We start from the raw sequence: 22157 nt of genomic DNA, 5'->3' as shown, positions 1-22157 counted from the left end.
TCAGAAGCGTTCTTACCTGATATATCCGTCCCTTGAGCGTCTGCACACATGCAGCGAAGTTGTACGCACATTGATCAGATTGCAAGGGATTTATTTACTCCTTCAATCCCTTCCCCTTTATCTCCCTCCCCCCTCCTCCCTCTGTCTTTGAAGGCCCCGCCTCTAATGGGACCGCTTACCTTCCGAGGACGAGACTCCCGCCTGCACCTGACCCGTCGTCTTGGCAACTACCGTACATGCCGGCACGCGAGCGACTGACCTGATTGGCGCCTCGTTCGACTGGCGGCCCAAGAGGTGGCGGCGGGACATGGCGCCGCTTTAATGGTTAAAGGTCAGGTAAACATCACAAGCAAATAGGAGCACTGTGGCCTGCTTGGTCATCTATCCAGGTGAGAGAAACATAATTAACAATGAATAGAGTTTGAAAAAAAAAAATCCAGAAACATTTCTATGGGGAATTTGGGAACGGGTCCAAAATGAAAACTGGGGAGTGTGGCAGTTCATTAAGAATTGAGTGTAATTTATTGGAATAGTCATATATTCATCATAAATATAAACATTTTCTTTTGCATAAGTAGACATCCAAATGGGTCAATCCTCTTGCCAACATCACCCTTGTTATGTGGGACGGGATTGCCTCACCTGTATGTTAATGGGTCAGCGTGAGCCACCCTTCGAATTAGGTCTTGACACACACACACACACACACACACACACACACACACACACACACACACACACACACACACACACACACACACACACACACACACACACACACACACACACACACACACACGTACCAATACATTTAACTCTGTTGCGCCCTACTGGCCAAAAGGGGTTTAGTGGTTTCAATGCAAAAAAACAAAAGTCACCTGTAATGGTAGAAGTAGAAAGAGTGTGTGTGGCAGTCATTTTACTCTGGTTTGTTACCAAATATCCTTCCATCCTCACCCTAGGAACATAACAAGGCACTCCAAACCTGTGTAACCAACTCGTTGCTCTTCATCCAACAGAAACGAAGCTTTGTGTACAAATTTCACACCAAGTCATTTAATTCTGAGTAAAATTGAGACGATATCGTCATTGTTTCAGTCTTCATGCTTTTTCTGATGTTTTTGTTAGGTGGTTAAAGTATGTACAGTATATATAAACACTTTTAAACATTTTCAAACAAAGGCAGGATTTATGTGTCCTGTGAGAGAGTAAAAAAAAAAAAAGAGCGAGCCCGATTAATCGAGGTAGGTAACAAAAGCCGGGCCTCTCAGCCCCGGATGTGCCAAGCTCATGAAGAAGAGTGGGGTCCATCTTGCGAGCCTGCAGCATGTTTGCATGCCGTGAGGCCTCCTCCAGCCAGGAGCAGGAATGTGTGCTACTCTTGATCTATGTAGGCCAGGCCTGTGCGACTTGCATGGACCTTTTCTCTCTTTTTGGCTTAAAAAGTTCAAGTCATTATTCTCCTGCTGCTATTCAGACCAAGTCCTGTCAGCTCATTGTTATTCAGGCCCAGTGAGGGAGCGAGAGAGTAGCAGGCCACTGGTTTGGCTGACCGGGCTCTGGTGAGAAGCCGGGTGGACGTAGAGGGGAGGGGGAGGCAGCGGAGACAGCTACTGGACACTTTTTTTTTTTTTTCATTTTGCATCCGTGAAGGCATGTTGCTAATCGGCTCAGTAATGAGGAGAGGTACTGAACGGCACCAAATATCTGACCTCCATTCTTGTGTGCAGGCGAGGGAGGAAGAGAGCAAGAGAGAGAGCGCATGTGAAAAAGGGGTGGAGGGGAGATGAGATTTAGTGGCCTGCCTGCCTGCTCAAACAACCCCCCACTCACTCAAACCAGCCGGCGCAAGAAAAGAGAGGACAACTCGCTCGCTCGACAATGAGATGAGAACAAGGTAACTACTTTTTGATTTTTCGCTTTTTATGTTTAAGTGCTGTTTTACTTGCCGCATAAATTAACAGGCTGCAAAAGGCCACAGGCAAACTTTCATCACCTAACAAAATCACAAAAACGTTTTCTGTACGTTTTTTTGTGTGTTACAAGGATCTTGAAGTTAGTTTTGCTTTGTAAGTGATCACTTTTGGGGGCTTGATTGTGTGGGGGTGCTTTTTTAGTTTGTCAAAGATGTTCAACTCTGCTTCCTGTTCTTTCCATCAACATTGTTCGTTTTAACCCTTTACTGTACAGGACACTCGATGAAGTACTTTTAACTGCAACATGTTCAAACTAAGTACCACTTCTGAAAAAAAAGTTTGTGTCTCTTTAAAGGGTTTTGTTCCTAAAATGTACATCTAATCCCATTGTTATGCAGTTTGAACATTACCACTGCACTTGAATATAGGTAAGAAAAAAAAAGCCAGTAATAATTTAATTCAAATGTATTACATCTATACGTGTGTGTGTATATATATATATATATATATAGATAGATAGATAGATAGATAGATAGATAGATAGATAGATAGATAGATAGATAGATAGATAGATAGATAGATAGATAGATAGATATTTATTTTTTTCAATCAATTCAATCAATTTAAAATTGCATGAAATTAATCAAAATTTTCCATTCTAATTTAAAACGACTTAAATTCAACTGGCTGGATGGACAGAGTGCTATTTGGCGCACTTGTGTTGAAATGCATCAATTAATCCCCCTGCTCCTGCCTTGCACATTTAAAGAGGCTAAAGCAGATGAATGCATCTTCTGTGTCAGCTCCAAACCACCTGCAGCTTTTCCCCTCTTATATGCTAAAAAACACCGCAGCTCCCCCAGAATCAAATCTCTCAGGATATTCTCCACTTTTAGAAGATCTTACAATCTTCCGCTTTTCCCCCTCTTGCATTCTGTTGTAGAAGCACACACACACACAATTGCACTCATGTGGCTCTAATGAGCAAGAGTCTGGGATTTGCCGATCTGGGTCAACATCTTGCCTGTAATGGCACTTGCACAAAAAACTGATGGCTGCGCATTTTTTGCCACTGCGCAAAGCCAGACGGGACATCCTCTTCATTCTGACACCTGTGACTCCGCACCCACGCCACCCCGCTACTTCTTATCTTGGGGAATATTTGGATAGTGTTGGAATTGACCCAGCCAGTCTGGGAGGAGATCGGTGTGAAAATATCTGCTTTTAGTCAAGGGCGTACGCTCCTATCGTGACGGGAGGTCACAGTGACCTCTAAACACCCTCCAGTAATTTTTTTTTTCCCCCTCACTCACATACTTTGACTAATCACCTGCAATAATCTCACACATTTGAATGAACACAAAGTCGTAATTGTATTTCTCTTCTCCTATCATCTCCTGTAAATCAGAGCATCCTGACCAAGCAGAGCACGTTCCATCAGTACCAACACGCTCAGAGACAGAAAAAAAATTGAAGTGCAAAATGTCGCGAACGGACGAAGTCAACAAGATGACGGAAAATGTTTATAAGGTATGAACGCTTCATTTTACATTTCACGATTTGTGTCTGACAAGTTGGATGTTTGCCTCCAGGGTATTCTGGACCACTTTAACCCCAGTCTGAAGAATTTTGTCACCATGGGAAAACACTACGAGAAAGCCCTCACAGGTTTGTCCAACCACAAAAAGTCAGCATTTTGTTGAATTCCTGTCTGGGAAAAAAAGGAACACTCACTGCTAAACCAGTGCTCAACAACTTGTTGACATTCAAAATCAAAGTGAGAACAAAAGTCTTAACAAGGCTGTCCAAAACAATGTCAACAATGTTTTTGTGAATTGTCTTGTCTTGACCTTTCAGTCTAAAATAGTAGGACAATTGTCAGATTAAATTTGATCTTCCCAGGAGTGACAGTGGCAGCAAAGGGCTACTTCGACGCTCTGGTCAAACTGGGAGAGCTGGCCAGCGACAGCCAAGGCTCCAAAGAGTTGGGTGAGTGAGAGGGCATCGAAGGACGTTGTTACGAAAGGAAAATCAAAATCAGCCGCTTAAACGATCTAGAGGATTCGGGGCGTGGGGAAATAGTCTGTGAGCCTGGGAGCTTTGTGTTTGTCCAGGAGGGAGATGAAGACACAAGAGGAAATGTAGAGAGCGAGGAAACACAGGCAAAGGGAGAGAGTGGGCTCATTGTTGGGAGATTAACAACACCACATGATCTCATTGTGATGCCGAAAACAGCGGGGGAGGCGGGCAGGGGTGTCAAGAGGGCGAGATGCCAGCCGCTGCATACTGTGCTGCGCTGTGCGGCCCATGCAGAGAGGAGACTCACTCCACTTTGTCAGCTGTGTGCAAGCGCCCAAAACTTCTGCCAAACAATTCTGTAGAAATAATATCATGATTATGATTGTCCTTAATAATGTCTTCTTCATCTGTTGAAACTGCTACGCTACTTTTTATTGTTTTCTACCAATCGCTATTTTGTTCTATCCCTGTCGCGCAGGAGACACATTGTTTCAGATGGCCGAGGTCCATAGACAGATCCAGGTGCAGCTGGAAGATGTGGTAAGATGGAGGCAGAACGCGACATAGCGTAGACAGCAATGAGACACCAGTGAATATTTATCTGCGTCTCTTTGGCCATTTGTCAACAGCTCAAGTTGTTTCATTCCGAGCTGCTGGCCCAGCTGGAGCAGAAGCTGGAATTGGACATCAAATACCTCACGGTAAGTCAACACGAGGTCCTCCCACAGTTGACACATGGTTCACATCAAGTTCACCAGACACCTTGTCTAGAAATGCAACAATGATCGGGACTCTGCATCTTCGAAAGAGTGCTTGCTGATTGATACAATATGCATTTATTAAAAAGATGTGAATGTGTCGACCTTCAGGCCACACTGAAGAAGTACCAGAACGAGCGGCGTTCCAAAACCGATTCCATCGAACGCTGCCAGGCCCAGCTGAAGAAGCTGCGCAGAAAAAGCTTGGGTAGCCGTCACCCGAACAAGTATGGAGACAGAGAGATGCAGGCGAGTATGCTCACCTCCACCACCATATTGAATATGGTGTTCCGCAGGGAAGCGTTCTCGGTCCCATTTTTTTTTCTTTGTATGTGCTTTCTTTAGGCAACATAAAACATCATGTTAAATGTTGGTCGATACACAATTATACATTTCTTTCTCACCAAAGATGAGTGTTACTTTTGTACCCCTAACACTGTAAATCTGCATCAGATGATTGTTTTGATGGCAGGGTCACAATGAGAAGATTGAGAGGATTGACTGTATTCACCTAATATGGAAGTCAAGCAGCAATAATTCTTTTAAAGCAAAGGTCAACAAAGCCACAAGTGCTGTTTTGGATTTATTGTGACGCAGGAAATGATGTCACTTGTGTTAGTCCTGATTTAGAACAATGTACTCTAAAGGTCACTCCAGCTCCATGTGCGGCTGCAAATCAAGAATGGGTTATTCATGGCCCATCCCTCTGATTACCTTCTCAGTTTGTGGAGCTGATGAGTCGGCGCCAAGTGGAGTTGGACACGCTGGTCGCTACAGGTTACAGGTCGGCGCTGACCGAGGAGAGGAGACGATATTGCTTCTTGGTGGATCGGCAGTGTTGTGTGACCAAGCTGCTCATCAACTACCACTGCAAGGTGATATTCGGTCAGGCCCTAAGATGATGTACTTTATATGGGCTTGTCTTGGGTTTTACATCGATTTTTTTAATTCTGTATAGGTGAGAGAGCTCCTGTCGCAGAAACTGTCGTCATGGCAGCAGTCGTGCACTCATCCGACCAAACTTCCGGAGCGCGCGCTCAACCTGCTGCGTCACACGGCGCCACAGAGCTCCGCGGCCGCCGGGCTCGCCGAGGTCCTCCGACACACCAAGTTGGGCTGCTCTCCGTCAGAACAGGTCAGAACATGTTGGGGAATACACTCTGGGCTCACAGTTCTGAGGTTCGCAGTTTGAATTAGTTCTGGTCTTTCATTGTGGAGGTAACCTGGAACTTACTCAAGTGGCTTTTAACTCCTTTTCCAGAGATTGTCAGTTCAAGAAGTCCCACATCTGTTGAATGGCGATCGTTCCCAGCAGCAGCAGCAGCAGCAGCAGCAGCAGCAACAGCAGCAGCAGCAGCAACAGCAGCAGCAGCAGCAGCAGCGCTCGGTTGCCTCCTCGTCCTCCCAGAGCGACGACGCTTATCCTCAGGGCTCTCCTCAGACCTTCCGGCCTGTGACCGCAGCCGCAGGCTCATCAAGAGACGCGTCCCCTCAACATGGCTGCTCCCCCTTGAGCGTGTCGGCGGCCAGCCCCCCGGCCGATAGCAGCGGCAGCGCCAGCCCAGTCGCAGGCGCGGCGGCCCAGCCCTCCTCTCTCCTCATGGCCGCCAACACCAGCAACCTATCGCCGAGTCTCATCCCTTCCACCGTCATGTCGCTCGGGCAGGTGTCCCCGACCGGGAGCTCCTCGCAGGGCGTCACCGTGGCCATCCCGCACAGTGCCCCCCACAGCCCAACGCTTCCCCACAGCGCGCCGCTGTCCAGGGCCATGACCCCCGTGCAGCTGCTGCACCAACAGGTGGGCCCGGGAGGGAACAACACGCTCCCTAGTGCTCATCCGTGGCTGATGAAGACTGCCGACATGTGCGCCACATCAACTCTTCCGTTACCCAAGAGACCTGGCAGTGAAATGAGGCTGGGCGGCTTTCAAGGTGATGTGGACCTCAACATTTTAAGGTGGAGCTCATCTACAAATATTCATCCTTCCCTTTCTCACCCAGGCGCCAGGATGTTGCCTCTTTCGGGGCCCATGCGGGTGGAAGCCGTGTTCTCTCACTCACCCGGTGTGTCAGAAGGCGGAGGAGGAGGCGGCGCTTCCTTGCTGCACTTCCTGACCGGGGACAGCATCACCCTGCTGATTTCCGAGCCGAGAGACGGGTGGCACTACGGGCAGAATGATCGGACCGGACGGTATGTTCCAAGGCTGCTTCGGTGCTGTTAGATTACAGATGGAAACACGTCAAGGCCGCTCATATCCAAATCCTGAAGTTTAGTGACCCTTCGAAGTATTTTTTTTTGCCTTTGACAGAAAAGGCTGGTTCCCTTTCTCCTACACTCAGCCACAACATAGCAAGATTGATCACCTCGAGAGGCGAGTCAGCCTCGACTACACACCTAAAAGGTACAATCAATCAATCTACTTATACTGTTGCTGCAAAGGTGTACCTAATGAAGTGTCTGGTGAATGAATATAGCAAATGGCTAATAATGTGCGCACTACCCAACCCCCGACCCCACCCCCGTTCGCAGCTCCTTTTTCCTTTCCAAGGCCAACAGTACCAGCATGAGCCAGCTGGACCAGCTGGTGTCGCCCAGTCTCACCCCTGAGTCGGAGGACGAGCGCTCCCTCCCTCCCCAGAGGATCAGCACCTTCCGGCCACGCCCGTACAGCATGGCCGACACCAACAAGGTCGGAGTGGGGTCAGACAAAGTATCGTTACAATAATTACAAATTGACTATTTCTTTATCTACGACAGATCTGTGCACAGTTGGCCTCCTCGCCGCCTTCTCCAACAAGGTATTCCCAACTGATAAAAAAAAATTTTGCTTTTTCTTTGTTTATTTTATTACATTTCTATTTTCTTTTTCCAGGACCAACCCGTTTGCCCACATTCGTCTCCGAAGAACCGTCACGAACGATCGCTCGGCGCCCATCATTGAGTGAGCGCTCCAGTTTTGACGACAGAACACATCGTAGTAGTACTCTCCTTTCTATTTTCTTTTTTAAATAATTAACCTGATGCGAGTTAGATTTTTATTTTATTTTTTAGTATTCCTAAAGGTGAACGTGTGTGCAGGTTAAAGTGATCTGTGATTAGGAGAATACAAATTTCTAAATTGTCCAGTTTGACTAACGCAGAGGTGGGCCACTGCTTTCTGATCAGGGAAGTCTTTCGAGAGCTATACTAAAGTTATGAAGAAAAAAAATTGTACGGAACAAATAATTATATATTGCAAACGTAGGCCCACCACTGCTCTAGAGAAACACTAATACTCAAAATCAACAATTTTTATTATTTTCTTTTATATATGATCAGTTGGCTGTAATCAACATTTTTAGGCTTCTCTTTGCTATTTTTAGACTTTTTTTTCTTTGCTTTCTTGCCTTTTTCACAAAAGTGCTTTTAGTTGAGTGTATTGCAGAACAGCTTCCTATTGTAATTGTCTTATAAATTCAAATTGTTGCCTTAGGCCGCTTTAGATTCATGTGTTGATGCTGCAAAGGTAGTCATCGTGTAAATGATGACTTCACACTCAGGACTGAGTGTGTAGGTGAAGGTTATGACAGTTTGAGGCCAGTAATCGGCAAACATGCTGCTGCTTTGACATCGCGTGTCAACAGTGTTCTCATCTTTTTTGGGGTCCGGTACCCTGAGGATCACCCATAATTTACCAAGAATGCAGAGGATGTTAAATTTACAGAATTGTGCCGTAAATTTAATAATGCAGATGGAAATATTGTACATCTGTAAAATAGCTAAAAATATGTTGTTTTTCAAGAAGAAAAGGTCTCAGTCACATTTTGAGTCAAAGATTCCTATTTCTATATTGGTTTTAGGAGCTTTTTAGAAAGATATTTTATTTTCACGGACCCTTTGCAATCACACCATGGACCACTAGGTGGCCACGGACCACCTGTTGAGAAACTGTTTTTAAATTTATATGGAGTGGATTTTCAAATCATCCCCCAACCCCTCCTTGTGTAAAAAGTTAAATCATACTTTTATAGCCTTTGTGAGGTACACTTAAAATGTCATTAATCCGTGAAATGATGAATTGTAGCTGAAAAAAGATTTCTCCCAGTAGCAGCCAGTTTTGAAGAATGCAAAAGAGGACTGACTGTGTTCTCCCAAGAGTTAACATCTGGAGTGCAGGATGCTTTTATTTGAAATGTTTTTTTCTATAGGAAGAAGAAGGTTGATGAGGTTAAGTTTTAAAGAAAAGGCTATTCCAGTCTTGGGATGTTTTTGATTCCTTTTCAGTCCCCAAAACAAAGCTAGTCATCATGAGTGTTTACCCAGGAGACTCAACAGAATCTTGAATGGATTTAAAGTATTATCAGAAAGTGTTTGAGAAGGTTTACAGGAAAGTTGATGAGAGCCAAGGGATTGTTCAATGGTAAACAAGATATCAGATGATCTTTTAGTAGCTCTGTAGCCACAAGAAAAAATATTGTGTTGATAAAGTTGACATTCTAACTGCTAATGTGATATTTTCCATGCCTTCGGGGATGGAGGGGGGGGGGGGTTGATTTCACTTCACTTTGGTTTTAGGACACGAGTTTAAAATGCTTGTGAAGATAAAATGGGTCAACAGTGATCCTCTAAAAAGAAAAGAGTTCTATCGCAGAGCATATTATGTAATTACATGATGAAGAGTATACATTCCTCTACCAAAGTGAAATGAACACACTATGCATATGTTTCTACATTAGCCATGTAAGACTCTATGTGGCAGCAATTTCCTAACATGCGATAATTAATACTTTGTGTGAAATAAAGAAAAATCTGTGACAGACACATTCCCCTTTTTCTTTGTGTTCATTCAAGTTGGAGCTTTCCGGTTAAATCAAAACCAGTGGTTAAGTAGTTCAGCATTAGACGTCTGTTCTCACGGTTCATCCTATTTTATTCTTTGTGCATGGCGAATAATGATTGTGTGAAACAATGAACTCATTTCAAATTTTAATCAGCTTGAAGCTCGGTCAAAGTGCTCGGATAGGATCAGGCTGATGTTGAAACTCCCATGAACTCTCAAGGGAAACAAAAAAATCAAAATCTAATCCCGTTGTTTAATAATCCTGTTTTTACGACAGTAAAATCAAGGTCAATGAGGCAGATACGTTGCATCAAATAGACAATTTTTATTGTGGGATATTGACAAATACGGAGAGGGAGAACAAAGAGAGGAAGAATGTTAAAGTCAAAGGTCTTTGAGCCATTGCAGCCTCTCTCCCCTTTGCTCACACGGATGCACGGGAACATCTGGCAGGTTTCCGTCATCTCGCACAGGAACTGCGATAGGGAACATTTGAGATATTAGGCACAGCAAAAACTTGGGAGAGATACAGGTATTACTCCATAAAGGTTTTTAAAATATGTGGGAGTAAAAATGTTTTTTCCATTTGGTCAGGTCTGGAATGTATCCACAGAAGTAAACTTGTGTACCATTGTCATATGGACAACTGTAATGATAGCCATTAGTAAATAAATCCATGAGCAGGTTGTCACAGTGAGAGAATTTACCTGGGTAGTTATATGGCACTGCCGAATTGATCATTCCTGAATACTTTGTGAGTGGACTTATTACTGGGAGCGCTAGACCTGGCAAAAGACGTCATAATTAGTATTTAATTGAACAAAAATACCCTACGGCAATACTGTTTCGTTGTTAACTCACCCATTAGTCCAATCGTGCATGAGACGAAGATGACAGGCTCCTTATTCCACGCATTCTTTAAAAAAGCTGCAACCCCGACACAGACGTTGATTAGTATTTTCTTAATTCGTATATTTTACTGCAGGTTCTTTGCTGTCAATGCACGAAAGGCTAACGTTAGCCAACGTTAGCAATAAACTCAAGGTCATACTTAATAATTCTAAGTCTACACTGCAATTAGCGTTTCTGATGGCTTTCAAAGGAAGCTATTTACACAATGCATCAATGAATTTAGAAATATAAATGTTTAATTCAACCGATTGCCATTTCGAAAAAGACAAAATACACACGTACCCGCCATCTTGGTTTATGACGTAGAAACGAACTGGTGGCTCATGGGAAATGTAGTTGTGTCATCGTTGTGACGTATAACTCACGCGACTTCTGCACGTAAACAGAGTCGATGCGAAGTCAGAAGCCACTGTTAATTCTCATTTCGTCTCTGTTGTGCGTTAATAAAGCATTCAATAGCCATTTTCATAAATAACTAGGTGCTTTTAATGTGTTATTTGAAATGTTTGTTTCTCAACTTTGAGGAGAGCGTCGTGAATTTGACTGGACATCGACTGCTAAATTCGGTGAGTTACACACCGCTAATGATTGTACTGTACGTACTTTTCTTACAATTAAGTTATTTATTATTCACTGTTATCTAAACACCTCAACGACAATAAATGGCTGCGGCATTCAGCATTCAAATTTTGCCATCTCGTACACAAACAATGAACACGTCAGAAAACGCCAAAAACACACACTGGCAGAATTATTTTATTGGACAGCATCATATTGCACTTCATCAACATAGAGCTGTGCTGAATGATTCATGACGATTCTTGCAACAAATATTTAGGTTATTTTTCCCCATGGAGGGTTGTTAATAAGTTTTAGTCTAAGTCTAGTGTTGTCTTTCTTTGCAGTTTAAGGTGGCCCATCTCTTAGCTCCCATCCCAGGTAATGGAGGACTTTTCTGGTTTGGCACTCCCTCCTCTATTTGGGGGTCACATCCTGGAAGCAGAACTGGAGCCAGGTGGTGTGGAGCTTGGACCTGGGGAGGTAATGTACATGTCATTTGTTGTGAAGATTTCTGTTCAACTAAAGACAAACAACTCACAGTCATATATTCATTATCCTCTGCAAAGAATACTGACGGTGAGCCCTCTTAATCAACAGTATGAATATAGTATATTGCTTTGCCTGCAGGTGGAATTGGGCCCAGGGGGCAGTGAACTGTTGGAGAGCGCCGCCCCAGAGGACGAAGAGAGAAGAATTCTTGATAAGAGGAAATATCTGGCGCTGAACAGACGGTGCAAAGAGATTGAACAGGTCTCGTCTGTGTTCATCTCCAGGCAAATTTGTTTCGAGCATTTGGATAATCAGAAGTGCCATCCGTTTCACGCAGGTGAATCACAAAATCCTCGGTCGCCTTCACCAAGTCCAAAGACTGACACGACGTTTGAAGAAGGAAAGACGGTAGGAAATGGTTTGACTTGCATCGAATTTTATTAAGGCCCCTCTTTTAATCTTTTTTTACTTTGGCTCCATTACAGGTTCCTCATGAAGACCCTTGATGCTCACGGAGATGACTACAGAAATGCTCAGCTCACCATGCTGCTGGAGGTCACCTGTTACATAATGATAATTTTTACCATGCTTTGTATTTTACAGCTGATGTTTAAAAAAAAAATCACCTAAATCTTGATTTATAATATTGCACTTGAAAAATGTGTCCCAGGATGAGCCTGGAGCACTTTCGGATGTCGCTGCCGGGGCTGTGGATGATCGTATAAACGGCGTCTCAGGATCTGCCTCATCTCCCGCTTTTCACCATCCTTCCGGGCCCAAGAAGAAAAGACACGTGACGCCCAAGCAAGAGAAGGACAAAGATTTACAAGTAGGCTTTTGGCTGATCCAAATTTCGTTAAAGTGTTCTGCCACTACATTATGGTTGGTGTGGTTCACTGTGTATATTGATTGAATAGTCGCTTTGATAAACGGTTCAATTGCCTTTCTCCCCAGAATGAAGCCGACATGTCGGTGTTGTCGGACGCGCAGTTTGGTGACATGCCAAGCCCAACCTCACTATCACATTGACAGAAATAAATGCATGTACATTAAGAGGCACACCATGTGACAACTTCAGTTAGTATGCAGGTACTGTCATATTTGGATGTTTTGTCTTGTAGAATGACATCCCATTCTAACAATTAGTTTTTTTTTTCTCAACACTTTTTGCATTACATTTTTGCACATTGTTATTTGCAGATTTGATTTGTTGATCTGTTGTCAATAGTTTGTATCAAATATTTAAAAATTCAATCTTTTACGGGTTTTGAAATGTTGATTACAAACATTAAAAGCAGAATGCTGTCGATCAGGAGTCACTTACCTTTTTAAAACTGAGAGCTACTTCCTGGGTACTGATCAATGTAAAAGGCTACCAGTTTGATACACACTTTTGAAATCTGCTTACATTACTTTGTTATTAATAACATTAATGTATGCAATGACACTGATCTTGTTAATGATTTCTAATTTAACAAGAAAGAAACAAATATCAATATACAACACTTTTATCCCTAATGGAGAATCTCACTGCACTTTGTTAAGCAGGAATGGCAGCGGTTTACCAGTGTGGCCTAGTTGTTACATTACAACAATAAAATGATGGGAACAAAATTTATGGGATAAACATTACAATTGAGTTTGTGTTAGGCATAAAAAAACACACAATTAAAAGACAATTCTGTGCTGTTTGTGGATATGCGGTCATAATTCATCACATATCCGAACCAATGGCTGGCCCGTCGTCCCAGCGGAAGTCTATTCGAGACAGACACAACTTTCGCCCAATCACAGCTCGTAGATGGGATTTAGGGCGGGCTGTGAATGCAGAGGTGGGATCTTTTAGCAACCGTCCATCTTCACTTCAGCTATATTCCAGAGAACGAGCTTGTCGAAAAGAAAACACAATTTGGAAGTAAAGAAGACTTTCTGGAATAAGTTTGGCTGTTATTGAAAAAAAGACAAACGAAAGCCCATATCATAGGTAAATGTCGTTGCAAAAAAGTGTGACTCTTGATAGTCGGCTCGACCCAGTTTCCCTTTTTCCTAAATATGGCTAGCCGAGCCGCTAGCTAGCATTTTTATGCCTTAGCTAGCCAGAAAGACAAATTAGCTAGCAGGTTTACGACGTGAACGTTTTCTGAAATATTGTGCATTTCACCACGCAGAGCCACTATACCTAAGCTATGCATACATTATTGCATAGATGCGACGTCCTTCCACCGATATGCATCGTGCTACTTGTTTAAAAGCGAGCCCGTTTGTACTCGAGCGAGGTGGCCGAGCTTAGCAGCTGGCTAAGCATTAGCGTTAGCTGACTAGCTGCCAACCAGATCTGTCATAATATTGCTAAAAGCTATTTTGTTTATATGCATATCGACGAAACCGCCGTGTAGATGTTGTGCAAGAGTGTGCATTTGAATGCGTGCAGTTAATAAGAGCGGAGCGCTCAATAACATCAGTTCGAGTGTGGCGGGGCAACCGTGCAAGATGGTTTGAGCAATTGTGCTCTGTTTGATGCGCTGAGTGTTAAATGTGTTGCATTTTCCTCCTCCACTCACACTTCGCTCATACAGCTAACTTTGTGACAGACGGAATGTGGACATCGTCGTAGTCAGAGCCATGGCTGACAAGAGAAAACTTCAAGGTAAAGACTTGTTTGTTTGTTTGTGTGTGTGTGTGTGTGGCATCCGTTCTGTTGTTGATACGAACTGATGCACTTGTCTTCTCGATCTGCCTCGGATCGGAATGAATGAGGCATCAAAGTCTGGTACATGTGTTTAATTATATGCCTCCACACACAGGTGAGATTGACAGATGCTTGAAAAAAGTAGCAGAAGGTGTAGAACAGTTTGAAGACATTTGGCAAAAGGTGAGAACATTTGTCTTTTGTCTTCTGACTCGCTTGGGAAAAGAAGAAATTGAGAATTTTACCTGCTTGTCTGTTTTAGCTTCACAATGCAGCTAATGCAAACCAGAAGGAAAAATACGAAGCTGACCTCAAGAAAGAGATTAAAAAATTACAGGTATGGCACGTTCCCTGATTTTTTTTTTTTTTTTTGCTGCCTACAATGTCTTAAATTGTTTACATCGCAGGGCCCGATACGTCCGAATAGACTTTTTTTTTTTTTCCTTCATGTTGTGTTTTTTTTTTTTTTTTGTCTGTTGCCAAGTTAATTTCAAGTGGCACAATTTGGCTATTTTAAACTGACATGCCGCACAAAATCCCAAAATTGCACTCCATAAGTGTCAACAATATAGGAAGCAGCAACACGGATGTAAATAATTCAAATGAATGGAGATAAAGTGCTGTACATTAAGATTAAGCATGCAATACATTAGAAAGCCTTTGTTGTCATTGTATGGTGCAGATACAATATAATTGGTTTTAAGAAAACTAACATGACCAATCATTAAATAATTATAATGACAAGCATAGCAGGTTTCAGCTAAGTGTGCCATTAGTCAACAAAAGTTGGCAAAAGAGATTTATTTTGGGTGTCAAAATAAATACAACTGGCACAGACGACTAGATGATAGAGCATGAATTGAAATGAGCTTAATGTCACTAACTTGAGCTAACTGGAATGGCGCTAGCCTTGCAAGGTTCATACCAGAGGCAGCGGGACCCCAAAATGGTGGCGAGATACAACTCAACCCATCTTTATTTATATAGCGCCTTCACAACAGCTGCAGCCGAGCCAACGCTTGCTCGCCTGATTGTTATGTCCATGTAATAAAAGATGTACATCGTTGGAATGACAGTTCTGAGAAAATAGTTGAATCCTCTTACAATTTTATTAATATTATTCTGAGCAATTTCCTTAATTTTAGTGGTCTTAAATACAGGCATAGTTATGAATACAAATGTGTCATAAAGCTGCAAAATATGCAATAATCCCTCAAATGTATCATATCGTGAGTATACAAGGCCGTGAGTGCTGCCTCTGCAAATAAATGTATAGCCTTGGGCAAGAAGGATTTCCTCAGACTCTCACTTGAGTAGTGCAATGCCAGTGACATTAATTAACAAGTAATTATTTCATTATTTACTTAGCTTATTTAACGCTTGCCTTGCTTCCAGTGTATCAGTAGGGTTTATTTGGGTCGTTTGGACAGATGTCGGCATCAGATTTTTGGGATGCCTGATTCTGAATGGAGACTTTCTGACAGCTTCCATCCATTAGGATTCAACTATCATCACTCCCATAATGCATATTGCACTTGCGCCACTTGACAGCAACACAAAAAAAAAAAAAAGCTAATAGTGTCACTTGAAACGTGCGTTGTAAGTCCATCCACAATCTTTGCTCTTGTCCCTTTTGCAGCGATTGAGAGATCAGATAAAAACATGGGTGGCCTCCAACGAGATCAAAGATAAACGGCAGCTAGTCGAGAACCGCAAGCTCATCGAGACGGTACGCAGACGTGCCCACGTATTCTCCGTGCGAATGTTGGGATAATGAAGGACTGACATTGTTGCTCTTGCTGTCAGCAAATGGAGCGGTTCAAAGTGGTGGAGCGGGAAACAAAAACCAAGGCCTACTCCAAAGAAGGTTTGGGGCTGGCTCAGAAGGTGGATCCGGCTCAGAGGGAGAAGGAGGAGACGGGGCAATGGCTCACGGTAGTGCAACTCGCTCACTTTATTTTACACAATTTTTCACCCGGCCAAGGCTGTAATGTTCTTTTTTTTTTTTTTTTTTTTCTGCTCTCTTGCCCTCCCAGAACACGATAGACACTCTGAACATGCAGGTCGATCAGTTTGAGAGCGAGGTGGAGTCTCTTTCGGTTCAAACGCGAAAGAAGAAAGGTGACAAAGAGGTAAACCCGCTTCGATTTGTTCCCTCGGAACGAGGTGAAATCGCTTCGTTCAAGCCTTGGCCGCTTCCCATCCCAGAAGCAAGATCGCATCGACGAGCTCAAGCGCTTGATCGAAAGGCACCGCTTCCACATTCGCATGCTGGAGACCATCTTGCGGATGCTGGACAACGACTCCGTGCCGGTGGACGCCATTCAGAAGATCAAAGATGACGTGGAGTATTACATTGATTCTTCGCAAGACCCCGACTTTGAGGAAAACGAATTCCTCTACGATGACTTGGACCTGGAAGACATCCGTGAGTACAACGGGCCTGCCGTTTTAATTGTTTAGGACAACGCACACCCGCTCCCACTCACGCTACCGTGCGTTTTCTCGAAGCTGCAGCATTAGTGGCCACGTCGCCATCGGGGCAAGGCAATATGGAAGATGAGATGTACCTCCACTCCAGCAGCACTCCCACTTCAACCACCTCGTCGTCGCCCATCCCTCCGTCGCCAGCCACTTGTGCTGCGGTGAGTTGACTTCCTACCGTTTCAAAGATAACACGACTCGCAAAAGATTTAGGGATGTCGGGCTTTAGGGTGACATTTCAGGATGGGACTAAAATTTAAGATCACCTTAAAAGGTTTTGTCCATTTTAGGGTCATTCTGAAATTTCAGCCCAAAACTGAACATCCTGAACTTTTTTTTTGTGAGTGGTGTTTTGTAATGTATTTCCTCAAGTAGTGGCCTCGGCCCTCCCCAATAGAAATACAATTAAAACAACACACGAGCCTGATTTTTTTTTTCCCCTCGGGGGGAAAAAAACACATGGTTGACTTCTTTCTCTAGATTTACTTTTCACTGTTATGCCCTCATGTCGGCGTGACATCATCAGCATGTGGCCGTCATGCAGCTCAAGTGTTTGAAAGCAAAAGTCGCCGCAGTCGTGTGGCGCATTCCAACGAAAGTTGACAAGAAGAACGCCTTGCTGGAGATAGCGAGATTTCCGTCTGCTCCTTCCATATGGGATAAATTCTTACATGCTAAGAACAGCGTTTCTCTGCTTCCCAAAATGTAATATTCCAAAACAAAGGGCTTTAAAATCTTTCCCGCGTAATTTGTAGGTCCAACATGATGATATTTTCCTTGTAAATACTTAGTTGATATTTTGCCTTCTTAAAAATTGAAGCGGCCTTGGTACTCTGTAGTTCAAATCCACTATATGAGGAAATGTTTTGTTTTTGAGTGCTGTACATTCTCCCTCGTGAGCTATGACCCTACCCCGCCCCCACCCTCACCTGCGCTAACCCTCCCGCCAAGCCGCCCCCGTTTGTGTTCTAATCCACCGGCTTGTGTGCTGACTCAACCTTTTCCCAAAAGTGGATTGTCACATGAAGGTATCTCCTCCTATAGGAGAACTCAGAGGACGATAAGAAAAGGGGCCGCTCAACAGACAGTGAAGTTAGTCAGGTGAGAGGCTCTCATCTGTGCTGTGTGGCTAGACGGACAGTTTAGTGCCACGCTCTTCACCCTTGGTCCTGGAGTCACGCTGGCTCAAGGCTTCCTGTTTGTTCAAAAAAAAAAAAAATGCACTTTTGTTTCTGTGGGACCACGGCTGGGGACTTCTGGTTTGGTTGTGTCATCTTCTGCTTATGTTGGGCCTCTAGTTCACACTGCACTTTTCCTTCGTGCACACTTGAGCCATGTCCACACGTACCTGGATATTTTTTTTTAAAGTTTTGTTGTTGTTGTAGATCCGAGGCTAAAGAGCTGTGACCACATATTACAGGTTTCTAAAGTGGAAAAGAAAATACATGTCTGAAATGACCGTAGCAAAACATCAGTGAAGAATGGAGAATTAATTTCCTCTTCAAAACGGTTAAAGCTCAGACACGAAAATATCCTTGTACGTGTAGAGATGCCCTTGGTACAGCTCCGATTTGTAACCACGGCAACGCCTCTCTGACATGTTCTCTGTGGTGCTTTTTTGGCTTCCAGTCACCTGTTAAGAATGGCACGCCCTCCCTACTCTCCTCCTTCTCCTCCTCCACCACGTCCGGCTCTTCTTCGTCCTCCTCCCTGGTGTCAATGGCCAGCGTAGTGGGAGGCATCCCAGTGGTTCCGACCAGCAGCGGCTTGATAGGAAGCTTCAGCAGCGCCGTGCAACAGCAGCATCAGCATCTGCCGGTGCAGCAGCAGCAGCCGCAGCAAGCTCAGCCGCAGAACCCATCTCAACAGCAGCAGCCCCCACTGTCCAAACCCTCAGCCCCCTCAAACAGCAACCCCAGTCCGCCCAGCAACTTGCTGCTCCCGGCGTCCTCTGCCCCCTCCGTGCCCACGCCGAGCACGGCCATTTCATCTGCCGCCAGTTCCTTGTCTCAGCCCTCGTCCGGGTCCGCTTCCGTGTCCAGTTTGGGACTCGGCATGGGATTGGGTTTAGGCAAAGGGGGCATCACGGGGACCAGCGGCGCCAACCAGATGTCGGCTTTAGGCCTGGGGGTCCACTCGGCGCCGCTCAGCACCATGGCGGGGCTCATCTCGGGGTCGACGCCCACCCCCTACGCGCAGGCGGCGGCATCAGGGGGCTTGGGCTTGAGCGGCGGTAGCACGCCGGCCAGCATTTCAGTGGAGAGCAGCACTTCCATCATCACCACCTCGGGCTCCAGCGGCGTCACCACCAACGGAGCAGCCACGGCGCTCGGCCTGCTGGGCTCCGGCCACGGCTCGCTGAGCGGCAGCATTCTGGGCCTGGTGTCGGGCCAGAACGCCTCCTCAGCCACCTCTCAGGTGCCTCCCAGTTCCGTCAGCGCTTCTCCAGGGGTGGTCGGTATGATGGGGGGCAACAGCGGCAGCGTCGGGATTGTCGGGGGCGTGAGCGCCGCGCCGGCCCGACCGCCCAGCGGACTCAAGCAGAATGGAAGCACAAGTATGTGCCCTCGGCCGCAATGTGCTGTAGTTCATCATCATCTTCTATCTCAACATTTATACCACCTTGAATTAAACGACTTGCTGTGATGTCCCGGCTTCAGGTTACAGCGCCGTCGTGGCCGAAAGCTCCACGGAATCGGCTCTCAGCACGCCGAGCCAGTCTCAAAGCAGCCAGCCGTCATCCCTCAGTTCCTCCGCCAGTCAGCCGTACGTCCGCATTTTCGTCTCCCTTCTTGATTGTGCTGAAGACTGGAGGTGAACATTCAGCCTGTCTCTTTTCGTACAGGTTGGACAATGGGCCCAGTTTAATCAGCTCCATCACGCTCCCGCCCAGCTCGCCGTCGCCCTCCTTTTCGGACAGCACGCCCGGTGGAGGCAGCCTCCTAAACGGGCCCCACTCCTACACGCAGGCCTCCGAGGGCCTCAAGGTGAGCCGCTAATTTATTCGCCACCATCTTACATGGGAAGTGGTCACATTACAGCCTGATTTGTGTTTGTTTTATCTTTTAAATCTCAAACAAATCTATTCCTCTAACCAAATTGTACTGGCTTAAGCTCTTTGGCCTCTAAACTGACGGTGGTATCTCTCTGCTCTTCCTCTCCTGTCCTCGTTGCCTCATCAGGCTCCCGAGCCTCTTATCTCCCTGAAGGCCATGGCGGAACGGGCGGCCCTGGGATCAGGCCTTGACGGAGAGATCCCCAACCTGCACCTAACAGAGCGAGGTCAGAACGCCCACATATCGTTTTCACCTCGCGCTGAAAATGTCTTCCGTGGATTAGCTTGACTTTATTTGACGGAATCTGCCCCCACAAATTTGTCGGCATTTAAATGCAAGCACAAGTAGTGTAGTTCCTCCGCCTCTGCGTTAGTTATTTAGTCAGCGAGTCGCTTATCTTTTCTTTTGGGTGCCACAGACATCTTCTCATCGTCCACGGCGCCCGGCACCCCGGCCGCCCCGCAGCCATCCGTATCCGAGGTCAGCATCCCGCCGTCGCTCGGCGTCTGTCCGCTGGGGCCCACCCCCCTCCCCAAAGACCAGCTGTACCAGCAGGCCATGCAGGAGTCGGCGTGGACGCACATGCCGCACCCCTCAGACTCGGAGAGGATCAGGTACGAGGGCGGCCCTATCTCAAGCGGGCGTTCTCTGTGTTCATGCGCATCTGCCGTATCTGATTCCATCCTGTCTTTGTAGGCAATACCTAATGAGGAACCCGTGCCCCACCTTGCCCTTCCATTATCAGATGCCTCCGCACCACTCAGACTCCATCGAGTTCTACCAGCGACTGTCTACAGAAACACTGTTTTTCATCTTCTACTACCTGGAGGTCAGCATGTGTCTCGTTTGATCAGTCCTCAGTAGGACTGGCTCATCAATCACTTTCAATTTTTAGTGGCTTCCGTAGGTCAAATCGCATTGCTGCTTACAACCGCTATTACTGTATGGCCTCATTCACTCAATGTTTAATCCTGACTATTTAGGGCACCAAGGCTCAGTATCTGTCAGCCAAGGCGCTGAAAAAGCAGTCATGGAGGTTTCACACCAAGTACATGATGTGGTTCCAGAGGCACGAGGAGCCCAAGACTATCACTGATGAGTTCGAACAGGTTGGACTCGCTCGATTTGTTACACTGATGCTCAGTATAGTAATCTGACGACAGTCACTTTTCAAAGCCACAATTTGGTATCGATAAATTGGTTGCGCCTGCTCGTGTTTTCTGTCAGTGTACTGATGTTGTCTTTTGGTGTCTCGCAGGGCACTTACATTTACTTTGACTATGAGAAATGGGGCCAGCGAAAGAAGGAGGGCTTCACATTTGAGTACAGGTACCTGGAAGACCGAGACCTGCAGTGACCGCCCCCTCCCGGAGGACACCGAGAGCCACAAATGAACTGCTGTCGACATTCCGAGGCTGAACTCCAAACTGTGGATAGAGATTGTGATGTGTAGTAGAAAACGCTCTCCCCTCGAAAAACCAACAAAAGTAAACACACAAAAAAAATCAAAGCGAAGAGCGGCGTATGTATAGGCTGCGTCTCACGCCGAGTCCCCCTCGCTTAAGTAGCGCCTGGCCCTTGACCAAACGGGGGGGAAAAAAAAGCGCCCTATGGGCTGCTCTTCCTCGTCCCCTTCGATCAAACTTCCTCGCGCTGCCTGAGCCGAGAGGGTTGCCGCGCGAGGCGTGCGTTTGTGCCTGTTTGTGTGCGCACTCTCTATGTGGCATTAGGAAAGCCCGACCCTCCCTCTAATGCATGTTTCTTACCGTTTCTGTTTTTTCGTTCCTTCAAAAAAAAACAAAAAAAAAACATTCTGTGTACACGATCCCGGACGCCTTTTTGACAAAAACATTTTCTTGATTAAATCAACTGCCCATCTTGTATTTACTGTAACTTTCTGGTCTAGAACAGGGAGGTACAGTGGACGTTTTAGTCACGGTGCGTAGGATTGGCTTCGTTTTAAAATCCTGTCACGGTCACTTTTCGACATAGTGAGCGGTTATCAATAGTTTTATTGATATTGTTGTGGTCCATTTAAACAACGAGAAGACAAAAGGCGGACGGAGAGCGGCCACAGGGCCTCTCCCTGTGACAGGGATAGTGTCCTAATCGGACTTGGATTAAATTGCTATGCAATTGAACTGGTCTCTGACTCCCTCTCTTTACCAATAAAGTTTGTTTTTAAGTTAAATCATTTGCATTATTATTATTATAGACTTTGTGTTTGTCAGACAACGTTCAGTACATCTTTACACGAGGATTTGGGATGTTGATTCTTGGCGAGTGAATGTCCACAAGTCCTCGCCTCCATTTAAAAATGTTGAATTATAAAGCAAGGGTGGGAAACTGAGTCACTGTTTGTATCTGATCTTTTAACGCTGAATTCAATCCCCATCTGGCAACACGTCAAAATAGATGGCAATGAAATTGTTTTCTATAGGGGCCATACCCCAG

General features: G+C 45.3%; 4 protein-coding genes across 9 annotated transcripts; 3 read left to right on the top strand and 1 right to left on the bottom strand.

The window, feature by feature from the left end:
* Positions 1-793: 793 nt before the first annotated feature.
* On the top strand, positions 794-9493 carry zgc:158689 (uncharacterized protein LOC791177 homolog). The gene is made up of 15 exons (XM_037272873.1): positions 794-1897; positions 3325-3446; positions 3509-3584; positions 3819-3905; positions 4414-4475; positions 4565-4636; positions 4805-4942; positions 5416-5568; positions 5652-5828; positions 5955-6624; positions 6694-6883; positions 7002-7094; positions 7223-7382; positions 7451-7491; positions 7566-9493. The coding sequence occupies exons 2-15, from the start codon at positions 3399-3401 to the stop codon at positions 7636-7638; spliced, it is 2040 nt and encodes a 679-aa protein (XP_037128768.1). The 5' UTR covers positions 794-1897; positions 3325-3398; the 3' UTR covers positions 7639-9493.
* A 255-nt stretch (positions 9494-9748) lies between these two features.
* Positions 9749-10759, bottom strand: ndufa3 (NADH:ubiquinone oxidoreductase subunit A3). Its single transcript, XM_037272874.1, has 4 exons — positions 10708-10759; positions 10374-10449; positions 10220-10297; positions 9749-9988 (listed from the first exon to the last, which is right to left on the bottom strand). Exons 1-4 carry the CDS (start codon positions 10711-10713, stop codon positions 9897-9899), a joined length of 252 nt encoding a protein of 83 aa, XP_037128769.1. The 5' UTR covers positions 10714-10759; the 3' UTR covers positions 9749-9896.
* Positions 10760-10770: 11 nt separating this feature from the next.
* tfpt (TCF3 (E2A) fusion partner) lies at positions 10771-12789 on the top strand. 2 transcript variants are annotated; one of them, XM_037272871.1, is made up of 8 exons: positions 10771-10859; positions 10949-10990; positions 11336-11465; positions 11613-11735; positions 11812-11882; positions 11960-12029; positions 12145-12303; positions 12429-12789. In XM_037272871.1, the coding sequence occupies exons 3-8, from the start codon at positions 11367-11369 to the stop codon at positions 12501-12503; spliced, it is 597 nt and encodes a 198-aa protein (XP_037128766.1). In that variant the 5' UTR covers positions 10771-10859; positions 10949-10990; positions 11336-11366; the 3' UTR covers positions 12504-12789. The 2 variants fall into 2 exon arrangements, with proteins under 2 accessions (XP_037128766.1, XP_037128767.1); XM_037272872.1 differs by having other exon boundaries at positions 11330-11465.
* A 516-nt stretch (positions 12790-13305) lies between these two features.
* cnot3a (CCR4-NOT transcription complex, subunit 3a) lies at positions 13306-22126 on the top strand. 5 transcript variants are annotated; one of them, XM_037272866.1, is made up of 18 exons: positions 13306-13458; positions 14066-14121; positions 14279-14346; positions 14426-14500; positions 15803-15892; positions 15970-16098; positions 16200-16295; positions 16372-16591; positions 16681-16808; positions 17692-17748; positions 18277-19204; positions 19308-19413; positions 19493-19634; positions 19830-19929; positions 20122-20317; positions 20400-20532; positions 20687-20812; positions 20962-22126. In XM_037272866.1, the coding sequence occupies exons 2-18, from the start codon at positions 14097-14099 to the stop codon at positions 21058-21060; spliced, it is 2718 nt and encodes a 905-aa protein (XP_037128761.1). In that variant the 5' UTR covers positions 13306-13458; positions 14066-14096; the 3' UTR covers positions 21061-22126. The 5 variants fall into 5 exon arrangements, with proteins under 5 accessions (XP_037128761.1, XP_037128759.1, XP_037128764.1 ...); XM_037272864.1 differs by having other exon boundaries at positions 16675-16808; XM_037272865.1 differs by having other exon boundaries at positions 13308-13458; positions 14051-14121; positions 16675-16808.
* Positions 22127-22157: the final 31 nt, after the last annotated feature.

The sequence above is a fragment of the Syngnathus acus genome, chromosome 16 (genome assembly GCF_901709675.1).
Source record: "Syngnathus acus chromosome 16, fSynAcu1.2, whole genome shotgun sequence".
NCBI lineage: Eukaryota > Metazoa > Chordata > Actinopteri > Syngnathiformes > Syngnathidae > Syngnathus > Syngnathus acus.
Note: the sequence above shows the minus strand (reverse complement) of the source record. Positions and strands in the feature narration are given on the sequence as shown.

Coding starts and splice junctions, on each gene's coding strand:
- zgc:158689 (XM_037272873.1), top strand. CDS start 3,399: ATGTCGCGAACGGACGAAGTCAACAAGATGACGGAAAATGTTTATAAG. Junction 5,569..5,651: donor TCATCAACTACCACTGCAAG/GTGATATTCGGT, acceptor AATTCTGTATAG/GTGAGAGAGCTCCTGTCGCA. Junction 7,383..7,450: donor GCATGGCCGACACCAACAAG/GTCGGAGTGGGG, acceptor TATCTACGACAG/ATCTGTGCACAGTTGGCCTC.
- ndufa3 (XM_037272874.1), bottom strand. Junction 10,298..10,373: donor ATGCACGATTGGACTAATGG/GTGAGTTAACAA, acceptor GTCTTTTGCCAG/GTCTAGCGCTCCCAGTAATA. Junction 9,989..10,219: donor AGTGCCATATAACTACCCAG/GTAAATTCTCTC, acceptor TCCCTATCGCAG/TTCCTGTGCGAGATGACGGA.
- tfpt (XM_037272871.1), top strand. CDS start 11,367: ATGGAGGACTTTTCTGGTTTGGCACTCCCTCCTCTATTTGGGGGTCAC. Junction 11,466..11,612: donor TGGAGCTTGGACCTGGGGAG/GTAATGTACATG, acceptor CTTTGCCTGCAG/GTGGAATTGGGCCCAGGGGG. Junction 11,883..11,959: donor CGTTTGAAGAAGGAAAGACG/GTAGGAAATGGT, acceptor GCTCCATTACAG/GTTCCTCATGAAGACCCTTG.
- cnot3a (XM_037272864.1), top strand. CDS start 14,097: ATGGCTGACAAGAGAAAACTTCAAG. Junction 14,122..14,278: donor TGACAAGAGAAAACTTCAAG/GTAAAGACTTGT, acceptor CTCCACACACAG/GTGAGATTGACAGATGCTTG. Junction 14,501..15,802: donor AAGAGATTAAAAAATTACAG/GTATGGCACGTT, acceptor TCCCTTTTGCAG/CGATTGAGAGATCAGATAAA.